General features: G+C 47.6%; 1 protein-coding gene across 1 annotated transcript; it reads left to right on the top strand.

The window, feature by feature from the left end:
* Positions 1 to 1,522: 1,522 nt before the first annotated feature.
* On the top strand, positions 1,523 to 17,739 carry LOC309362843 (uncharacterized protein). Its single transcript, XM_081898762.1, has 12 exons — positions 1,523 to 1,707; positions 2,259 to 2,375; positions 3,694 to 3,929; positions 5,247 to 5,426; positions 5,561 to 5,646; positions 7,386 to 7,489; positions 9,739 to 9,806; positions 12,682 to 12,828; positions 14,567 to 14,657; positions 15,703 to 15,827; positions 16,738 to 16,885; positions 17,538 to 17,739. The coding sequence occupies exons 1-12, from the start codon at positions 1,604 to 1,606 to the stop codon at positions 17,587 to 17,589; spliced, it is 1,458 nt and encodes a 485-aa protein (XP_081754888.1). The 5' UTR covers positions 1,523 to 1,603; the 3' UTR covers positions 17,590 to 17,739.
* Positions 17,740 to 22,279: the final 4,540 nt, after the last annotated feature.

The raw sequence follows: 22,279 nt of genomic DNA, 5'->3' as shown, positions 1-22,279 counted from the left end.
GTACGCTGGCTCCCTTGGCCAATAAAGCGAGATGAGCGCGCAACCCCAGAGTTGGCCACGACTGGACCTAATGGTCAGGGGTCCCTTTACCTTTATAATGAAGAGCCCTGTGGTGACTGGCAAAACCTCTCCTGATGTTCACCACAGCAAGCACCTGCTATAAGCATAAGCATTGCCCTGGGATGACAAACAGGGCAGTTGTGCACATGGGCTCAAGATGACCTGCTGGAATGGCCTATTGTGAACTGAGCAACTGCAGCATAGGCTACAGCATCACAATCCAGTTGCCCCCACCTCTCTGAAGCATTGTGGGACTTGTCAGTCAAGGTTGAGCCACTAAAATCTGTGCTACCTTTGCCCTAGATTGGGTATGGGGAACCTTTGGCCCTCCAGATGCCGCTGAACTACAACGCCCAAACACAAGTGAGTGAGAAGATTAATGATTTTATTCTAAACAGCAAGCAATATATACATTACCAAGCAACCCTTCAATCTGCCACTGGGAAGCCCTCAAGAAGTGGTGAAGGGACTCCCCCACGTAGCCTCAGTTTTTGACCAGCCCCACGGCCGATAGTCTGTGCACGAGGTTCTCAGCACTCTGCCCAAAAACCATCTGATTTGTAGATTATTGATAGCTAGCCTATATGGCTTGCCCAACTGCCTATGTGCAGGTCACTCATTAATCACCCTCTTCCCAATGCTTCTACATCAAAGAAGGTCAGAAAGTACCCATCACTACTGCGTCTTCCTTCCTGCAGATTATACATTAAAGGCTGCTCTCAGCCATCAAAGAATTTTAACAAGAGATAGAGAGGGGAAGTAAACAGAGGCAGGAAGAGAAGACCATGCTAGATCAACTAACTCCTTGAAATTACAATTATTTTCCAGAAAGATTGCCCATACACCATCATCCCTGGCCATTGGCCATACATGCTGGAGCTGATGTCGAGTTGTAGTTCAACATTTGGAGGGCCAGAGTTTCCTCACTCATGTCCTCACTCATGTCTCTCTGTTAGCCAATTCCCAGATCCCTCTTTGTCCCAGCGCACTCCAACCCTTCGCACCTCCTCCCTTTGCCTCCTTTTCATCTCCCTTTAAACGAAACAAGGCAGTGGCAAGCGAGAAGCTTGGTCAGGCGGCTATAAAACAGGGCAAGTGGAAAGGCTACAGAGGTTGGATCAAATAAGTTTCCGTTAAATGCATTGCAAAATTCGTATGGGAAATCGGGTTAGCAAAAATGGAACTACACAGCGCCATCTGGTGTCACAGCATTAGAATGCATAAACAATGCGTATACTGTTACGCGCTTTATCTTTGCCAATATAGCTGAGTCCAGAGTCTAGCACAGTGATGGCCAAACTTGGCCCTCCAGCTGTTTTGGGACTACAATTCCCATCATCCCTGAGCACTGCTCCTGTTAGCTAGGGATGATGGGAGTTGTAGTCCCAAAACAGCTGGAGGGCCAAGTTTGGCCACTGGTCTAGCAGCACAAAGAGCCATTATGAGGTCACAGGGATTCCACAATGCCGTCAGCAGGCAGAGGTGCCCAGGCAGGCAGGTAAACAGGCAAGGAGAGCATCCTTGGCCATGTGCACCTGTATCCATGAATAGCCCCCATGCCTATGGCGCCGGGAGGCAGGGGATGAAGGTCGCAGAGCCCAAAGGTCTTGTGTCTCAGCTCCTCGGGAGCTGGTTACGAGCCATCCGGTAAGTTATAATGCCAGAAACTCAGAGTCAACCTCTGAAACTGGGAGACCAAAAAGGTACTCATTGTGCTATTAACTTATGGAACTCAGTGCTACAAGATGTGTTGGCGGCAGCTGGTGGCCACCATCTGCAATGGCTTCAAAAGGGAGTTAGAGATATGAATGGAAGATATGGCTTTGCCATAAGAGCATAAGGAAAGCCTGCTGGATCAGGCCAAGGGACCATGTGGTCCAGCATCCCAGTCTCACTGTGGCCAACTGGGAAGCCTGCAAGCAGATAGCCAGGGCGTTTGAGGCACCATCTTCAGATGCAATGTGCCTTCAGCCACCAGTTACTGCTCTACTTACAGGACTCTTGAAAGCGACTGTGGGTTACATACAGACCTTTGGTCCAAACTTGCACGGCTGTTTTTATATTCCTATGCTGTCACCTCAAAACTTGCTCTCTGTCGTCTAGCTTCTCTCATTCATGAATCGCTCCTACCAGCTTCCACATGGCTCCTTATCCCTGTCTCTGATGATCAGAGCTAACCAAATGCTTATGCCCCACAGAGAGACCATTGCAATCCTGTTGCAGTTTGCAGAAAATCAGACCCAATGGTTACTTCAAACGGCTGCCAGTTATCGTGTCCTGAAGGCCCTGTTCCCATGTCTGGAATCCTTTGCAAGGTCAGAGCTTCTGCAGGGAAGAAAATGGGGCGGGGGGGGCAGTGGCGCAGCATGGGGGGTGCAGGGGGGGCCAGCCGCACCGGGCGCAACATCTGGAGGTTAGGGTTAGGGGGCGCAAATCCACGGGTTAGGGGGCGCAAATTACTTGCCTTGCCCCGGGTGCTGACAACCCACGCTACGCCACTGGGGGGGGAGAGGAGGAGATAGGGAATCACAGCTGTGATTGTATGGATGATGTTCATATGGCAGCTCACAAAGAGGAGACACTGAGCAAATCCTAAGTCACTTTTGATAAAGTTCCAAGAATTTCAGCTTTTAAAATAGATGTTGAGTCCCTGATGAGGCAGGAAGGAAATTTAAATGTGTTTCAGGAAAAAAACAAAACGCAGGAGGGTACAAAATAAGGAGTCTAGTATAAAGAAACTCAACTTCATAGTTTCTTCGGTTCCTATCAAGGTACATGACAATTCAAAGTACAGAAAATAAATATACAGTTGTACTTTGGATCTTAAACGCCTTGGCTCCTGAACAAATCGGTTCCCGAACGACCAAACCCCAGAAGTGAGCGTTCCAGTTTTTGAACGATTTTCAGAAGCCAAATGTCCAGCGCAGTTTCCACGGCTTCCAATTGACTGCAGGAGCTTCCTGCAGCCAATCAGAAGCCACGCTTTCATTTCCAAACATTTAGGAAGTCCAACGGACTTCCAGAACTGATTCTGTTCGACTTCCAAGGTACGACTGTATAAGGAATTTTCAAACCTTACTGACTGAAATGTGGTTGTACATCTTATGATTTCTATTTTATATTACACAAAATCCCCTCTTGTGGATGCAGTTTGATTTGTGAACTTTAGAGGCAGAAGAAAGTTGTCAAGCACCTCCCACACAACATTACCATTTGAGAAAATATTTAAATGCCACAACATTTCAGTCTGGAGAATGGGCTAGCCAGTTTTCAAATTTGCATGATGTTTCAGTTCTTCATTTTCTACTACAGTGGTACCTCGGGTTAAGTACTTAATTCGTTCCGGAGGTCTGTTCTTAACATGAAATTGTTCTTAACCTGAAGCACCATTTTAGCTAATGAGGCCTTCTGCTGCCGCCACACGATTTCTGTTCTCATCCTGAAGCAAAGTTCTTAACCTAAGTTACTATTTCTGGGTTAGCGGAGTCTGTAACCTGGTGTATGTAACCTGAAGCGTATGTAACCCGAGGTACCACTTTACAGCTAAGTTCATCCTAAGGACCAGCAGATCGCCTACAGAAATGAAGTCTAAAAAAATCTGACATGTTCTACTTTTCCTTTCCTGGTCTCAAGAAGCCAACACATAAGTTCTGCTGAGCTCACAACAAGCCCCAGCAAGAACCAAGAAGAGACAGCAGGCAGTAGCCGGAAAGATCCCACTAAGAACCACCAGAACGAAGATGGCGCAGCATTTCCCTCCCGCTCCGCAAGAGAGAGCACATCTCTGCCCTCTCAGTCAATCTACACCTTATTTGACAAAGATGGGCGGCTGGATGTCTTCCGCATGCGCAAGCTGGTCTACGAGAGAGGTAGCTATACAATCTACACTGCGGAGATGCCGGTGGGGGCAGGAAGGGGGAAGCCTGTTTCTGGCATCCTTTAGCCCCAGGGGTCGCGGGTGGCGCTGTGGTCTAAACCACAGAGCCTCTTGGGCTTGCCAATCAGAAAGTCGGCGGTTCAAATCCCCGCGATGGGGTGAGCTCCCGTTGCTCGGTCCCAGCTCCTGCCAAACTAGCAATTCGAAAGCATGCCAAAAATTCAAGTAGATAAATAGGTACCACTCCGGCAGGAAGGAAAACAGCGTTTCTGTGCGCTGCTCTGGTTTCACCAGAAGAGGCTTAGTCATGCTGGCCACATGACCAGGAAAAACTGTCTGCGGACAAACGCCGGCTCCCTTGGCCTGTAAAACGAGATGAAAGCTGCAACCCCAGAGTCGTCTGTGACTGGACTTAACTGTCAGGGGTCCTTTACCTTCACCTTTTTAGCCCAGGGGTGAGGAACCTTTTTCAGCCCAAAATCACATTTTCTTCAAACACAGTGGAGAATTTTGGGAGGTCATTTTTGCACAGCACTGGGGTGGGGGGACCACACAGAGAATGTGGTGAAAGGACACTAAATTCAGCTTCCAAGGTGTTTGATTAGTACTAAAGCCCTGGATTTTTAGCAGTTTTGAGCTGAAAAGCAGTATTGGGGAGGGACGCAGGTGGCGCTGTGGGTTAAAGCCTCAGCGCCTAGGACTTGCCGATTGAAAGGTCGGCGGTTCAAATCCCTGCGGCGGGGTGCGCTCCCGCTGCTCGGTCCCAGAGCCTGCCAACCTAGCAGTTCGAAAGCACCTCCGGGTGCAAGTAGATAAATAGGGACCGCTTACCAGTGGGAAGGTAAACGGCGTTTCCGTGTGCGGCTCTGGCTCGCCAGAGCAGCTTTGTCACGCTGGCCACGTGACCTGGAAGTGTCTCCGGACAGCGCTGGCCCCTGGCCTCTTGAGTGAGATGGGCGCACAACCCCAGAGTCTGTCAAGACTGGCCCGTACGGGCAGGGGTACCTTTACCTTTACCTTAAAGCCCTGGATTTTTAGCAGTTTTGAGCTGAAAAGCAGTATTGGGGAGGGATGCTTAACCCTTTCCCCTAGCAACTTTTTTCTGTGCTTCCTGCAAATCTGCATCCTCTCCCTTCTTGGGTTTAGACACATGCTAGCAAGATTAACCCCAACTCTGATTCTGCCCCACCACTACTGCAGTGCTATCCATCAGGCATCTCAACTGAATGGGGACCCGTTTAAAACTGTGGTTTGGTGTTGCTACACTGGGAGGGGTGGTCAATGTAGGGTAATGTGTGTCTTTTCTTAGGCACACATCCCAGTGAGAGAAAGATCACCTGGAAGTTCCTCTTTGGGGTGTACCCGGAGAAATCCACAACTGAAGAGAGGAAGGAGCTGGACCAGCAAATGTCCTCACAGTATCGGTGGATGAAGCGCTCGTGGAAACAGCGCTTCCCCTGGGCTGCCGTAATGAGGGTACATTCCGACTGTAAGTACAACCAATGCCTGCTGGCTTTGGACCCTGCTTCATCCCTCCCACTGGGCGGAGCAACAGGGCTCCGCCTCCTAAAGGGACCACGCCTGGCAAATGATGTGTTGTTTACTATTCACTTACTCCTGTAGTGGAGCTTTCCTTGGCGATCCAGAGACATGACGAACAATGGAGGGAAGCTGAAACAGCCAGTCCTCCTACAGATATCTTTGATGAGGTGAGATATGAAGTAGCAAATGACTTTCTTGAAGTGGACATTAATTAAGGATGTTGAGGCGGGTAGGGTAATTTAACTCAAGCTCAGCAAAGCTTAGTCCTAAAATTTGTTTTCAGTACATTCCTGTTTAGGGAAGTTTTTAATGTTTAACAGACCACTGTATTTTAATATTTTGTTGGAAGCAGCCCAGAGTGGCTGGGGAAACCCAGCCAGATGGGTGGGGTATAAATATATTATTATTATTATTATTATTATTATTATTATTATTATTAGTATTAGTATTAGTATTAGTATTATTACTACTGCTACACAACCCTGGGAAGACTGTTTCTTAAAAAAAATAGTCATGCTTTAAGCACATGCAGAGTGAAGATTTTCCAGTTACCACAAAGTGACTGTTAACAGGACACATAGAGTTAGTGTTTCCCAAACTTGGGACTCCAGCTGTTTTCAGACTACAATTCCCATCATCCTTAGCTATCAAGACCAGTGATGATGGGAACTGTAGTCCAAAAACAGCTGAAGACCCAAGTTTGAGAAACACTGAGTTAGAGGCTTCCACATCAGAGGACATTTCTTCCAAGTGGTGTTAAGGCCCAGCGTCCCTTCCTTCCTCTTTTTTTTTTTTAAGGAAATTGTAATGACTTGGAAATCTCTGCCTTTTAACTCTCAACAAAGGGTGGTGTAAAAAAAACAAACCACTCCTTGCACATTCGAAGCCAGCGGATCAGAGAAAAGACTTACTCCAAATCTTCTCCCAGACATTGTAATTCTTATATTCTTTGTGGAGAAAAACATTTAAACGCCTGGCTGCAGTTTGAAAAGGTGCAGCCCAGCAATGGGTGCTACATGTGATGTTCCCCATGCATGTTTTTAACTCTTAGGACCAAACCAGATAACAAGACAGTGTAAGATCCACAGAGTGGATATCCTGCAGGATTGGTTTTTGTTAGCTAAAAGCATCTGTAGGGAGAGGTGAACCACTTCAGAGTCATGACACTGGGGGAGGAGCAGAGTTGTGTGTGTTTTTGTCCCTTTACACTCTGTATGTTTCCCACATCTGAAAAATGGTGGTGGGTGGGAGGGTGGCAGTTAGATCAGGAAAACAACAGGAGGAATTAAGCCCTGCCTTACCCCAGAGTTCTTGTCCCAATCCACCCTCATCCTGCATGGCTGCTTTTCACTTTCAAGGAAATGGATCTTGACTCTTGAGAAGGGATTGATGGGAGGAAGAGATCTCCTGATGTCTTATCTCCTATTTTACAATGGCCATAGAGCACAGGGCTCCATCTTGAGAAGGTTTTCAGAAGCATCTACTGGCCAAAGAATCCTGGACCAGGCTGGCTCTTGGCCTAATCCAGCACACAATTACTCCGTTCCCAGACATGAGGTGGAGCTGAGAACTCACGAAATATGCTTCTAAGCATCAGTGTGTTAACTAGCCCTTCCTTAATGTTAAGTTGTGGGTGAACATATCAGACAACACAGCAATTCTTCAAACAGCTCTTGTTTATTCACAGGCTAGGACAGAACTGAACTGAAGGGTTCAGTCAGTCTGTTTATACAGTACAACGTAACTGTAACAATTTTCTAAAAGTATCCAATCCCTGAACGTCACTTTCGATCCCTTATTTGCATAACTATCTACAGTATCCCCCTGCTGGCCCAGGGTGAGAACTTCAGTACATAACACCTAACGTCTCCCACTCTAACATCAATGCAATTCTGTCTTTTGTCAGCATAGCCTGCCCTTCTCGCACATTAACGAGCAACAGTTCCAAAAGGCGCTGCAAGACATTGATGCCGACGTACCCCAGACGGACAGACACCGGACATTCTTCCAGTGAGAAGTTGGCCCTCCCCAGCCGAGGCGAAACAAAAAGTTGGGACTTCCAGCAAATTTTGAAAATTCAGATTCTGAAAATTCAAAGGGTGGATTTCCTGAATGATATAGAGGCCTGTGTAAACTATGACCACTGCTTCCCCCACAAGCTGGAATCAGCTCACCAGGCCCTGTCTTCACACATACACACATCCATTTTTGCAAACCCAGGCAGGCAGGAATCAAACCCACTGGAGGGTTGCCACTCATACCTGGCAGTTTTCATTTAGTTTGGTAGGCATTGTGCAGGTCTGAAGTCAAATATTGTAATACCCCAACAGATTACACCCAAACATGGTCAAATCTGCCCTCTCCTTCAGGAAGAAGTGCACAGAACATTTCTTCCTGGGAATATTTGGCTTGTAAAAGCAGAGGAATTTGACATATAGGACTTCTCGAAAACTCAGATCACATTACTAATCTGCCAGAATTCATCAAAAGCTAGAATGTGCCCTGCTCCCCACAATCTGGGGGGGAGGGGGAACCCCACAACTCAAAATGAAAACTTTCGGCCAAGAAACATATGATCACCCATCTCCAGTATCGCATCTCCTTTTCATTATTCGTTTTATCTTAAAAGCAGCTCTGATTTTTGCTCAGAGAGCAATGGCGCTAGTGGAAGGAGTGTTTAAACCTTCCCACTCCTGTGATGTTTTGCTGGTCTATATCTACCATGACACTGCTGTTAGCACCAGTGGGTGGGTGGGATTTAGATCAGGAAAGGAGGGCAGGGCAAAGGGTTAAGCATTCCCTAATCTAGCATCACTCCTCCAGGCAAAACTAGAATCCCCTCACACACAGAGAGAGAACTGTTTCGAAGGGTGTTTTTTTTTTAAAAAAATTATTATTATTATAATTTTAAGTTGAAAAATCCAATCAGAAATTGTCACTCCTGTGTTGGACCTGAGATAATCAGGTTTCAGGTTATCCCCATGCAGAACCTGCTACACCTACGTATATACCTGTTACACAAATTGCCCTATACGAGCAGACTTGCCAGACCTTTTTTAGATTCCTCCCTGCTTTCCATTATCACACATCCAGCCCTTTCCAGTTACATTCTTCTCCTGCCCTCTCTGGTCCTGAATATCTTATTTTGTAATTCCTGTACTACAGCAGAGCTTTGAGGCAGCTATTGGGGAATACTCTCTATCCTCCAAACCTCTATCGTTTATATACAGGTTTTAACGTAGCCTCTCCCAAAGAATGCTGGGGATTGTAGTTTGGTTAGTGTTGAGAATTCTCCATTGGAAATCCCTATTCTCACTGCTACTGTCCACCAAGCCTCCTAGAAGAGCAGGAATAGTCGTTGACACTGTCGATACATCCAGTAGTGCGGCAGGAGAGCTGAAAAGAAGGCCAATATATTTCACCTCTGGTATCAGACAGTTTGGCCAGAACAAAGTCTATACATCCAGAATGAGCTCCCGTTGCTCAGTCCCTGCTCCTGCCAACCTAGCAACATCAAAGTGCAAGTAGACAAATAGGTACCACTCCAGTGGGAAGGTAAACGGCATTTCCGTGCGCTGCTCTGGTTTGCCAGAAGCGGCTTAGTCATGCTGGCCACATGACCCGGAAGCTGTACGCCGGCTCCCTCTGCCAATAAAGCGAAATGAGCACCACAACCCCAGAGTCATCCCGACTGGACCTAACGGTCAGGGGTCCCTTTACCTTACTTCTGGTAAATGAGCCAACCGAACCGCTAGAGCAGGCATAGGCAAACTCGGCCCTCCACATGTTTTGAGACTACAATTCCCATCATCCCTGACCACTGGGCCTATTAGCTAGGGATGATGGGAGTTGAAGTCCCAAAACATCTGGAGGGCTGAGTTTGCCTATGCCTGCGCTGGAGAGCTGTGAACATTTGTGTCCTGGACTACCCATGTACTATCTGAAACCAAAGGGGTGCACTGGTTCCAGATATGATCCCCCCCCCGGCTCTCCTACTCCACTATTGAATTGACTTTAATTCCCAGGGCTCTGACTGGGAACATGTGAAGGAATAGTGGGGGGGGGGCACTCCTCTGAGTATGTACCAAGTGCCTTTCCCTTGCCAGCGAATAATCCCAGCTAATGGATCTAAGGAACTGGCCACTCAAAGCTGTCCCAGATGCCTTCACCTCTCTTTTTAGAACTAACTGGGGCACACTCATGATCAGGGCCACCACCATAATACCTAGCGTATGGATTTATTCTCTCTCTCTCCCCAGACGCGAAGGACTAGTGAATCTGCTTTACCTCCGGGAAATTCTCATCACGTACGTGGCCTTCCACCAAGGTGAGGAAACTGCTCTACTCGACCCACTTCCAGGAATCTCACTTGATGGCATCAGATGTCTGCCTGCCAGCTTCCCTGCTCCATTCACCTCCACCCCTCTATCCATTCCTGACACTTTACAGGCCTGCCATTCATCATTTATATGGTGCTTTTAATTTGCCACGTCCTTTTCAACCCAAACTGTTTCTCAAAGAGGCGTAGGGCTTTTCTCAAGGCAGTTCAGGGGCGGAACAGACCTTCCCCTCAGGAGGTCTCTGCTAAACATCCCACAGCCAGCAGTGCAGACCGTGCTAGATATAGTGCGTACATCTTTGCACAAGAAGCAATGTGCAAAGCTCCCAAGACCCACTCTGTATGCATCACACTCAATGTGTCTAAGCCCACATGTGTGTCCATAGCTCATGTGTATTCATACACACGCTAGCAGGGTTCTTTGGAGCAGGGGGGAGCCAGGGCTATTAAAATGGTGCTTTAAATGTATGCCATGGATGTGACCTTAGCACCCTCGCTTTCTACAGAATCCCATCATGAAAATATAAAACCACAGACCCAAGGATGACATGCAGACCAATCTTGCCAATCCTATACTACTGTCATAGATCTATCGTACCAGAGTCTGTGAATTATAGAAATTAATAAAGGGTGGTATTTAGACAATGGGACTCGGGTGGCGCTGTGGGTTAAACCACAGAGCCTAGGACTTGCCAATCAGAAGGTCGGTGGTTCGAATCCCCGCAACGGGGTGAGCTCCCATTGCTCAGTCCCAGCTGCTGCCAACCTAGCAGTTGAAAAGCGCGTCCAAGTGCAAGTAGATAAATAGGTACCGCTCCGGCGGGAAGGTAAACGGCGTTTCCGTGTGCTGCTCTGGTTCACCAGATGTGGTTTAGTCATGCTGGCCACATGACCCGGAAGCTGTACACCGGCTCCCTTGGCCAATAAAGTGAGATGAGCGCCGCAACCCCAGAGTCAGCCACGACTGGACCTAATGGTCAGGGTTAGGGTTAGGGTTTACCTTTAAAGCACATGTCCTGGTCACTCTAGTTGATCTATTAGCTCTGTGTGAGGGAAACTACAGTTCCCATAATTCATTGGAGGAAGCTGTGTGTGCTTCAATGGTCAGGGTTCCCTTTACCTTTACCTTTATTTAGACAATATTTGGAACATGGAGGGAGAATACAAGCTGCAGAACTGTGCCACGCAATAAATTCCTGAGCTAGGCTTATGCGAAACAGCTTGGCTGGACTAGCTAAGTGCAGAGCCATGAAAAAACAACAGGGAGCCAGGGACAAAACCATTAACAGCCCTTGGCAATGCAAAAAGCTATCCTTCCCCCCTGCTCTGAGGAGTGGACAACGAAAGGAGATCTGGGAGGTAGCCAAGGTGGCAGCAGCATGTTGTAACAGGAAAAAGTGTCCTTTTGGAAATCTAAAGGTGCAGAAGGAAGCAGACAGGATTCCAGGCCACGAAGGGCAAAACCACCTTGGCAGGCTGGGACAGAGGCACGAGGGGGGATGCAGGAAGCCTTGAACTCCATGCTTGCTGGCTGAAGGAAGCAGCACCAAGAAACCAGGAGCCATGACTGACTGTTGCTTTTTTTAAAATAATAATAATATTTATTGAAGTTTTAAGGTTACAGAAAGAAAATAGAAGAAACACCAAATTAAACAAAAGCAAAACAACACATCACAATAAAAAAAACAGAAAGATGGAAACAATTAAGAAAAAACAAATCGAACCTTTCCATAACTTATCTTTCATTTGCTTGTTTCCCTGACCTCCTCACACCTCCCTTTTTTGTATTCTAAGTCAATTATCCGTTTCAGCAAATCCTTTCCCTCTCCTCAAATTTTTATCCTGAAAATTTATCTTAATGTTAATATAAGTTTACTTTCCCTCCTTTCACCAATTAACAGTCTATTTTTCTTAAATCTTTGTTACATTTGCTAGAATCACATAGGTTCATTCCAACATCATTCTAACATTCATTAATTTTACAATGTTTCTGTAAATAGTCTTTAAATTTCTTCCAATCTTCCTCCACCGACGACTGACTGTTGCTTTGGACCCCAACTTGCTGAAGCTATGAAAGGAGCAATGAGAGACACTCTTGGGGTAGAATGTTCTGCACCCCTCCATTGAAGGCTTTAGGTGTAAATATGTGTAAAATAAACCCCATTTCCTTCATGACACTAGCCTCAATTTTCCCAACGGAAACACAATAGCTGGACATGTGCCTGGACCCCCTGGAATCTTGCTACCACTCGGCAGAGGTTGGGGTGGCTCACAACCTCTGTAACAATAGGTTCTTTCTCTGCTTTTAAAGCAGCGCGAGAGTAAACAGGGTTGTTGCAGAGTAAAGGGATGCAAAGATGTAGTCAACAATGGGTAATTGCAGGAGTGGGCTCAGATTGTGATCTTTGGGGATTCCAACTACACAAGTACTGTGGTACCTCTGGATGTGAACAGGATCCATTCCAGAGCCCCGTTCACATCCTAAAGTGAACGTAACACGCGACTGCATGTCTACAGGTCGTGTTTCACCGCTTCTGCGCATGCACGTGACATCATTTTGAGAATCTGCGCATGCGCGAGTGGCGAAACCCAGAAGTAACGCGCTCCGTTACTTCCGGGTCACCACAGAGCGCAACCCCAAAATGCTTAACCTGAAGCGTATTCATCCCGAGGTATGACTGTATATCTTTTTCTCCTCTGTGAACAGTAGAGGAGCATGCTCTTCTGGATTCATGATTCTGTGATATTTTGAGCTATTGCTACTCCTTTTATTGCATGACACTTTGCACATGCCCTGAATAGCTGCAAGGTGGGCTGGCAATTCCGGGTGCCAACTGCTGCTGGTTTCTTTCCTCCTCTGCAGACATCGGATATTGCCAGGGCATGAATGACTTTGCCAGCCGCTTTCTGGAGACCCTGGAAAATGAGACTGAAGCCTTCTGGTGCTTTGTGGGCTACATGAGACGTTCAGCGTGGAGTTTCACCACCATGGGTGTTCGCCGCAAGACACGTGAGAGAGCGGGGAGGGGGAGGGAGAAACACCTTCCCACAGCACCTGACTCAAACATACATTATCCTCTCCAGGTTTAAGCACTAGGGAGGAATGGACTGTTCTGAAAATTTTCAAGGAATGTGGATTGTGGAAAGTGCCAACTGAATGCTGCCTGTGATGTCCCATAGTCATTTTGCAACTGCCCCCCCTTAAATGCCTTAGAATTAACATATGAATTGGTAAACATGCATGTGGCATAGGGGAAGAGGCACAACCCATGTTCCATTTGCTAGAATGCAGATCTGCCATGCAAATAGCAAAATTAGGAAGAAACCTTGCTTGCACCGTACGTGAAGAACCTAGCTGTGGCCTCTCTAGATATTTTAACTGTCTTCAGCCAGGGAGAAAGAAATATGGGAGTGGGCAGTTAACTAAGCAGCGGAAAGGGACATTGGGAGAGAAGAGGCAGTGGTGTAGCATGGGTTGCTGGCATTCTGGGCAGGCAAGCTGATGCTGACAATGGAGCAACCCCCCACCAGAGCCAAGAAGGACCATGCTGTACCGCCTGCCTGCACGCACAGGGCGAGCCAGCCCAGCTGACATGGCTCTTGGCAGACGAATCATCCTGATGCCTGCGGAGAGGAGAGCCGAGCTAGGCCATGCTGAGGTTGCCCCCTGCCCGCCTCCCTCCATCAATGCCTGCTCACCATGGGCCTAGGCTGCTCCCACCGCCAACAGAGAGAGGGAAGCATATGCACCCCAATGCACCCAGGGCAACTGCCCCTCTCAACTCCCCCCCCCCAACTCTATGCCACTGAGAGGAGGTATATGGTCTCCTGGCTTCTATTTGCTGGACCATGTTTATTAGGTCAGGCATAGGCAAACTCGGCCCTCCAGATGTTTTGGGACTAAAATTCCCATCATCTCTGACCACTGGTCCTGTTAGCTAGGGATCATGTATTAGGTCTTAGATTGAAGGAGAGAAGGTGTTGACAGGCAGAGCTGTGTGCAATTAAAAAGAAAAAGACTATCCTGTGCTAAGAAAAGCTAAACACTGCAACCTGAATAAAGCCAAAGGGCATACATTTGCTAAAGAATCTATTTTGTTCAGCTTTTGCAAATCATGGGGAAGAAAAAGAAGCTCCACTCCCCACCCCAGCAAAGTCCACCGGCCTTGGACATTTTACCAGGCATTGCTCATGATGTGCATGTAATGTTTCCTCCAGGTGATAACACCTCTTTTGACATGTTGGCAACCTTCGCAAATCAGGATTTTTGTCACCACCTGTCCCAGTTTTGTCCCTCTCCAGAGAGCAGTTTGTTGAGGGCAAAGATGGCATGGGGACATGGGGTTGGTTGGTTGGTTGAGTGCATGATTTGAGGCATTCTTTTGGTGCTGTGGGTTAAACCACTGATCCTTGGGCTTGCTGATCAGAAGGTCGGTGGTTCAAATCCCCGCAACGGGGTGAGCTCCCGTTGCTCGGCGGTCCCTGCTCCTGCCAACCTAGCAGTTCGAAAGCACGTCAAAGTGCAAGTAGATAAATAGGTACCACTCTGGCGGGAAGGTAAACGGCGTTTCCATGCACTGCTCTGGTTTGCCAGAAGTGGCTTAGTCATGCTGGCCACATGACCTGGAAGCTGTATGCCGGCTCCCTTGGCCAATAAAGCGAGATGAGCGCTGCAACCCCAGAGTCGTCCACAACTGGACCTAACAGTCAGGGGTCCCTTTACCTTTACATTTCTCCTGCCTGCACAGAAATCTGCGAGGAGCTTCTGAAACACGTGGACCCAGAACTGTATGACCACATCGAGAGCGTATCTAGTGACAAGCTCCTCTTTTGCCTCAGGTAAAAAACAACCCACCTCCCTACAAACCCTGGACAAGGAGTAGGGAGCAAACTGCAGAGATCCCCACAGAAGGGATGGCTCTCAGCCAGCATGCAGAGGTGACCAAATTCTGCAACAAGAGCTTGATTTTGTGACCTGCATAAATCATACAAATTAAGCCCATCCTGAATAATTGATTATGCAGACACAAGTTTTGCATAATCAGCACCTATGTCTCTAAGAGATGGAAGCTAGCACCCATGCAAAGACCTCTTTAAAATACAAAGCTTTATCTGTGTGTTTCTTCCCCTATATACTGCACTAGGCCTTCCACTCTTGCTGTCAACATGTCCAATACGTGCTTCTTAATTTCTAGCTCCGATTACTGGGGCTGCTGGGGGGAAAATACACACTGTGCATGCTCAGAGACATCACACATTAAGCGGGACGTAGTGTTCCAAGGGTGCTAGTGCTGAAACCCCAGGAGAGTGGTCTGCATCAGATTTGACCCAGGCCAAGGAAGGACCTAGAAATGGGCTAGAGGGGTCTGTAAAGAAGTGGTCTTTTGTCAGTGTAAGATGAAAGGCTGAGACCGTCAGTGTTCATTATTCATCACCTCTTGCAACCCTTGCAGCTCAGGGATAGGCAACCTAAGGCCCAGGGGCTGGATGCGGCCCAATCGCCTTCTCAATCCAGCCCATGGACGGTCTGGGAATGAGAGTGTTTTTACAAGAGTAGAATGTGGTTTTTTTTTTGTTTAGTTGTTTAGTCGTGACCGACTCTTCGTGACCCCATGGACCAGAGCATGCCAGGGTCTTCCACTGCCTCCGGCACTTTGGTCAAACTCATGCTGGTAGCTTCGAGAACACTGTCCAACCATCTCGTCCTCTGTAGAATGTGTACTTTTATTTAAAATGCATCTCTGGGTTATTTGTGGGGCATAGGAATTCATTCACCCACCCCCCCAAAAAATATAGTCCAGCCTCCCACAAGGTCTGAGGGACGCTGGACCGGCCCATGGCTGAAAAAGGTTGCTGACCCCTGTTCTATGTGCCTCTATGTCAGGTGGCTGCTGCTACTTTTCCAGAAGGACCTAGACCACTCCGATGCTGTGAGGGTCCTAGAGATCAGCGCCTTGGAATCTGAGAGGATGAATTTTGGAGCCTGGATCTGGCTGACTCGTAGGGAAGGTGAGCCCTGTGCTCTTGGGAAGTAGGTCCCTGGAGGCACAGCAGTAGTATAAACTGCGATTCCTCCACCTGGGGACAAGAATGGTGCACTTCATTCTGCCATGTGAGCAGTCTGATGCCTCCTTTCACTGCATTTATACCAGGCCAGAAATGTCTTAGGGAGAAGGAAAAGGTGTTTCTGGGATCTTCTTCTTCTTTGGTGATCACTCATAGCAGAGTAAGATTGTCTTCCATAAACACGGTTTTAACAATGAGTCCGTAAGTGACTGTAGAGGCCAATTCTGAATCCACACATCCTTCCACAGTGGGGACATTGGTTTCCGGGCGGGAGTTAATCATGGTGTGGATTTGCCAATTTCCTCTTAGCACGTTTCTGGGATAAACTATTACAAAGCAGGGAAGTAGGTTTCAGCATACAATTTAAGGGCAGCAGGTGGTCAGTTAATTAATGTTTATTTATTTTTGCAAGCCATCGACTCACTCAAAAAAAAAATCCTGATCTACAGTTTTTATTTCTACAATTATCACCATTTTGATTTTCTTGCCTCAGATTGTCTTGGCAAGTGAAATGCATCCTTCAGTACAATTTCAGTGGCAACGTTAGAAAATGATCAAAATGGGAGTCAAATTCTAAGAGGGAGTTAAATTGTAAGGTGCTACGAAATTTTGAAGCTGTGTGAATCTTTGCTTCAGCTCTAATGGGAGAGCAGGGAGTTGCTGGTTTCCTCAGAGGGGACTTTATCAAGGAAAAGCCCCTTTACGCAGCCTTGCTCCACAACTCATCCCCACCCCCAGGTCTCCCATCACTGAGTTCCCCTGGTGCCTCACTCCCAAACAACTCCCTGAATTAGTTTAGGTCTACAATCCAAAAGAAGTCTTGGAGAAAACATACAATATTCTCCGCCAATAGGTGAGGAGCCCCTGCCAGGCCCTTTCACATCTGTAGATCGGGAGGAAATCACGTTTGAAGTGCTGCTTTGCATTGCCGTCCTGATCAAGAACAGGAGGAAGCTGCTGCAATACCAGGACGTCAGTGACTTTTACCTGTTTGCACAGAGGTAAGCAACACAGCTACCTATGAAGTGGAGCTTTAAAGTTCTGGAGATGCATGTTGTACTAGTTAAGGGCAGTAGAGGCTGGTGTTGCCCATTATGACTGGCTAGGGAGACAGACACAAGGTGGGGCCAGAGTCAGGAAACTAATTCTGCTTATCTCCAGCTGAAGCAAAGAAAAATCAGGCAGTGCTCCTCTGTCCCGTTTCTTCCTGGGTCTTCTCCTCACCTGCTGGGCAGCACACTTGGATACCTTGGAGACACAGTAGGGGCAGACAATAGAAAGAAACTGGTCTTTTATGCCACTTCAGCTGGAGATGTGAAGAGCAATGTCAGATGTCCGAGGCAAGAGATGACAACTTTGATATTGTCTACACAGATGCTTCTCTGCTGCTGCATCTGCCTGGCTTTTAAGTGTAAGGACTTAAGAAGAACGTGGCTAGATCAGATCACAGGTGCATCTAGGCTAGCAACAGGGTCCAGCCAAATGCTTCATTGCTAAAGAATTGACCGCTTAGCTAGCTGGATCATCATCCTGACCCAGCACTCCTACACTTCCAAAAGAGGAGTCCAAATGTGGTTCCCAGCAAGTCGTGTGATATGAGTTTGCTATCAAATGTGGATAGCTGGGCTGATGATTTTGCTACTCTTGGCACAGGTTGCAGGGGAGACTTCAGCTGAACACACTGCATGGGGAAGAGCGGCGATAATGAGTGACCTCTTGAGAGCAGGGATCTAAAGAGGACTACAAAGAACACCCCACCCCCCATGGACTAGAGTGGTCCCTGCAGGAAGAAATGAGATCACCATCTCTTTGGAAGCCAATCTCCAATGAAGCTATAAGCAATATCAACCTAGAATTTTGTCACAGCCTCTTAATAAGCAAACATAGAAACTACGACACTTTCTCCACCTCAAACCTAAATATCCTACAATATTAGTTTCTGCCCATTTCAAATGAGATGTGGCTCCCACTCAAGGGATGCTGTGAGTTGCACTTCTGTTTAAAGTTGCTGGGCTTTCTAACCAAAGGCACATGTACACTACAGACTTAAAACTGATTTAACAGTCATTCCAGCTCCTCAGGACACACGGGGAACTACAGCTCTGTCTGTAGGAATCTCTCAGCACCTTCACCAAAATTACAGCTCCCAGGATTCTTCGAGAGAAAGCCAGGACAGTTAAAACTGCAATAAAACCAATATACAGGTTTGTAGTGTAGATTTGCCCTAAAACTTATCGGCACATTCACAAAACAAATGGCAATTACCAGTGTTCATTACCAATGAAAAACACCCAGGGCTAACCATTTCGCATGATGAACCAAGGAAAATGAGGAACGGTTTGGAGAGCAAAAATGTGCCTTGAACCCAGAGAGATGACAGACACACTGATATTTCTGCAAAATGTCTGTTTCGAGGCTGTGGCTGTTTGCGGGGAGGGTATTCAGGGACCGTACAGATGCTTAGAATTCTAAAGTCTAAATACTGAAAACTTTTCATAGATAGGGAACGGAATGTTCCCCTCTTCCTCTTCCCTCACTTTTTCCCATAATCCATCATAAACTCCATAATCTAGAACAGTGTTTCCCAACCTTGTGCCTCCAGATGTTTTTGGCCTACAACTCCCATCATCCCTAGCTAGCAAGACCAGTGGTCAGGGATGATGGGAATTGTAGTTCAAAAACAGCTGGAGGCACAAGGTTGGGAAACACTGATCTAGAAGGTAGTTTTACTGCTGTACCCCTCGGCAGTTGCTGGGCCTGAAAGCACCATATTCGCTTGGTTTCCTTTAACCCGGAGTGAGAAACTTTTGGCCCTCCAGATGTTGCAGAACTACAACTCCTATCGATCCCAGTAAGCATGGGCAAATGGCCAGCAATGATGGGAGTTGTAGTTCAGCAAAATCTGGAGGACCAAAGGTTTTCTACCCCTGCCTTAAACCATTATAACCCCTGAACTGGAGAGGGATGCAGAGAAAAACCCAACAGAAATTGTTTTAAAAGATTTGAGACAAGAACTGGAATGTTTCAGAGTTCATTTTACAGTGAACAGGAAGAGAAATATATGGAGTATCAGCAAAAGCAATGGCTTTTTCAGAAAGAAATATTTTCCCCCATTCATTCCTGGCCTAAACAAACAGCTCAGTATCTGGTATTCTGTGCCTGCACTTTACCGCTGTGGGTCAGGGAATCTGCTGGCTGAATGTTTTTCCCATATTAAAAAGCAAAACCTCCATGCACATAGAACAGTCCTCTTAGAGAAGGATGTCCCCCTCCCCAATACACTCACACTGGAAGGTCATTCAAGCCTGCAATCCCCAACCTATGGTCTCAAGTGGTTTATTGTCCATAAATAGCTTAATCATGTGATCTGCTGCTTGTCTAGCCTGGACATGAGCCCCAGTGATGCGGGAGGGGATCTGTAGTCCATTCTCACCTTTGGCCAGATTTCATAATGGGCATATAACAATGCACAATGGGATAGAAGAATATACACAAAGCCTTTTCTTTCTTTTTTAATGCTATGGAGGCAAATTCATTCCGTACAAAGAGACTTAAATGCAAGCGAAACCAGGCAACAGAAAGGGAGAGCTGGGAGATGGTTCAAAGTCTGTTCTGAACAGGCTGCAGGAGAAAGGAAATAGCAAAAACTGAGAAAGACTGCATAAGCGTCGTTGGGGAACATAGTGCCAACTTGGTGCAATGACAGCAACACCCAGGCCCGTCTTACCCATAGAGGCTAGTGGCGCGGGGCGCCAGGTTCTGGAGGGCGCCAGGCAAGAGCCCAGGGAACACAGAATGAGCGCAATGAGTGAGCAAGGGTGCGTGCGCCGCTCCCACCGAGCATCGGCTTGGTCTTTTCCCTTTTAGCCTGTAGGCGCCGAATTCTGCAAGGCACCAGAAGGCTAAAAGGGGGAAAACCGAGCCACTCACTCGCTCAGTGTGCTGCCTGCCATGGCCACTGCGGCATGAAGCGGCCAGCCAAGCCGGGAAGCGCCGCGTCCAGCCTCCACTTCTTCCCCGCCAGAGGAGCCACTCTCCGGAGCCGCTGCCCGCCTCCTCCAACCCCAAAAAAGGTTGACAATTCTGGAAAGGGAGGGACGCCGGAGGGATCTTTGCACCACGGTGCCAGATATGCTTAAGGCGGCCCTGGCAACACCCACCAGAAGCATCTCAGCAATGCTGCATGGACAGCCGCCCTGATCTCCCCAGCAACACCGCAATGACATCAACTGCTCCTACCCGAACACAGCAGCAGCAGCACCACTGCATTTAACATTTAGAGCCACACACAAAGAGAAACTCCTCGCTGATGTTACAGTGCCGAGCAATTTATTCCAGCCCCAGAGATCGGGCTTCTCTCGTGATCCAGGGGCTGTCCTGGCTACAGGGCAGGAGAGGGAGGCGGTGGGCCCCCACCCCTCCCGTTCCTCCCTTCCACGCCAAGGCAGCATTAGTTACTGAGCGCACAGCAGAGGCAGGGGGAAATAACAAACGGCTTCATGCCACCCACTTTCCCCTTTAATGCTGCTTTATTACAGCAGCGAGTTCAGGCGCAGGTGACGGCGCCATAAACCGCAGCTCGGGTGCTGGCAGAGAAGCCATTTATTAAAGAGAGTGAAGGCAAAGAAAACATTAAGAAGGGCAAGGAGATTACGGGCAGAGAACTTTCTCACAAGGATGCAACATGCCGTAAAAAGCTGGCTGAGACTCCTTCCTGTAGAGCTTGGCATTGTGAACCACCACCCCGCCATAGACCATCTGGTCACTTTCGCTCCCCCTCCACACTGACTGCTTGAAGCCCCAGACACGTCAAGAAACCACCTTCCTTCCCCTTTGTGCTGTCACAGGCACCAAGATCACTCAGAGAGGTGACTCTCTTGACAGCACAGCCGCCGCTCCCGAGGCTGCCTGTCACAGGAATAGAAAGAGCCCTGCTAAATCAGGTCGTGTGATCTGGGGATTGCCTCCAGACTCGGGATTTTGCAGACGGATTCAAGGGCATATGAGATTTTTAAGTTTGCACATTGAAAGTGGGTTAAAGTACTCTGTCGGCCTAGCACAACAATTCCACAGTATACAGAGTTTGGAAACGAATGGCAAAATACATCAGAAAGTGTGGGATGCACACACCAGTAACAGGAAGCTGTATAGACACCCTGCAAGCAAATCAGAACAAATGCCCATTGTCATGCAACTGCCCCATAAACAAATGAGAACAAATAATACATACATACATACATACATACATACATACATACTTTTATTCTTTATACCCTGCCTATCTGGCTAGGTTTCCCCAGTCACTCTGGGCAGCTCCCAACAAAACACTAAAAACAGAATAAAACTTCCCTAAACAGGGCAGCCTGTTTATAGGGCTGCCAGATATAGCCCAACTACCAGCTACATAAGCAGTGTACAAGCAAATCAGAATGAATGCTGAACAGGCCCTCCGTAGGCACCTTGATCAAGCATCCTGTTCCCACACGGGCCAACTAGGTGCCCTGGGGAGCTCAAAAAGTCCAAGCCTGACTATTCTCTAGATTAATGATGCAACTTGGAATGCGGGTGGCGCTGTGGGTTAAACCACAAAGCCTAGGGCTTTCCGATCAGAAGGTTGGCGGTTCGAATCCACGCGACGGGGTGAGCTTCCCGTTGCTCGGTCCCTGCTCCTGCCAACCTAGCTGTTCGAAAGCCTGTCAAAGTGCAAGTAGATAAATAGGTACCACTCTGGCGGGAAGGTAAACAGCATTTCCGTGCGCTGCTCTGGCTCGCCAGAAGCGGCTTAGTCATGCTGGCCACATGACCCGGAACCTGTACGCTGGCTCCCTCGGCCAATAAAGCGAGATGAGCACTGCAACCCCAGAGTCGGTCACGACTGGACCTAATGGTCAGGGGGCCCTTTACCTTTAATATTATAAATCCAAAGGTGCCTATAGTTGAACCTGAGCTCTTATACATGCAAAGCATGAGCTCTGTCACTGAACGTCCCCCTCCCGTTACCTCCAGCAAGCCTTTGGGAAGAAGGTGGGATAGGAATCAAATGAAACTAGTAAATCACAACATTCGAGAGGCCTTCCTTCACACATCACACGACAATGTCTTTAGCATCTTTCCTTTCCCCTCCTTGCTTTGCATACAGGTGCGCCAGGGTGTGTGTGCTGGCGTACAACCTTCAAAGGGACATACGTTTTATTAATTTTATTTATAACCTGCTCTGCATTCTTCAAGCGAATCCCAGAGGCAACATTAAAAACATGATAAAACAATATGTCATTTAAATACAATTAAATGTAAAAAAAAAAAACAACCACCCACACAATATAACAACAATATAATTACATCAGCCAAGCAAGAAGCAGCACCACATTAAGAGATGGAGTGAACATCTCACATCT

The sequence above is a fragment of the Podarcis melisellensis genome, assembly GCF_964234715.1.
Source record: "Podarcis melisellensis genome assembly, chromosome: 2".
Taxonomy (NCBI): domain Eukaryota; kingdom Metazoa; phylum Chordata; class Lepidosauria; order Squamata; family Lacertidae; genus Podarcis; species Podarcis melisellensis.
The sequence above is the reverse complement of the archived record's forward strand: the minus strand, read 5'-3'. Positions and strand labels throughout refer to the sequence as shown.

Coding starts and splice junctions, on each gene's coding strand:
- LOC309362843 (XM_081898762.1), top strand. CDS start 1,604: ATGAATAGCCCCCATGCCTATGGCGCCGGGAGGCAGGGGATGAAGGTC. Junction 5,647..7,385: donor CTACAGATATCTTTGATGAG/GTGAGATATGAA, acceptor GTCTTTTGTCAG/CATAGCCTGCCCTTCTCGCA. Junction 14,658..15,702: donor AAGCTCCTCTTTTGCCTCAG/GTAAAAAACAAC, acceptor CCTCTATGTCAG/GTGGCTGCTGCTACTTTTCC.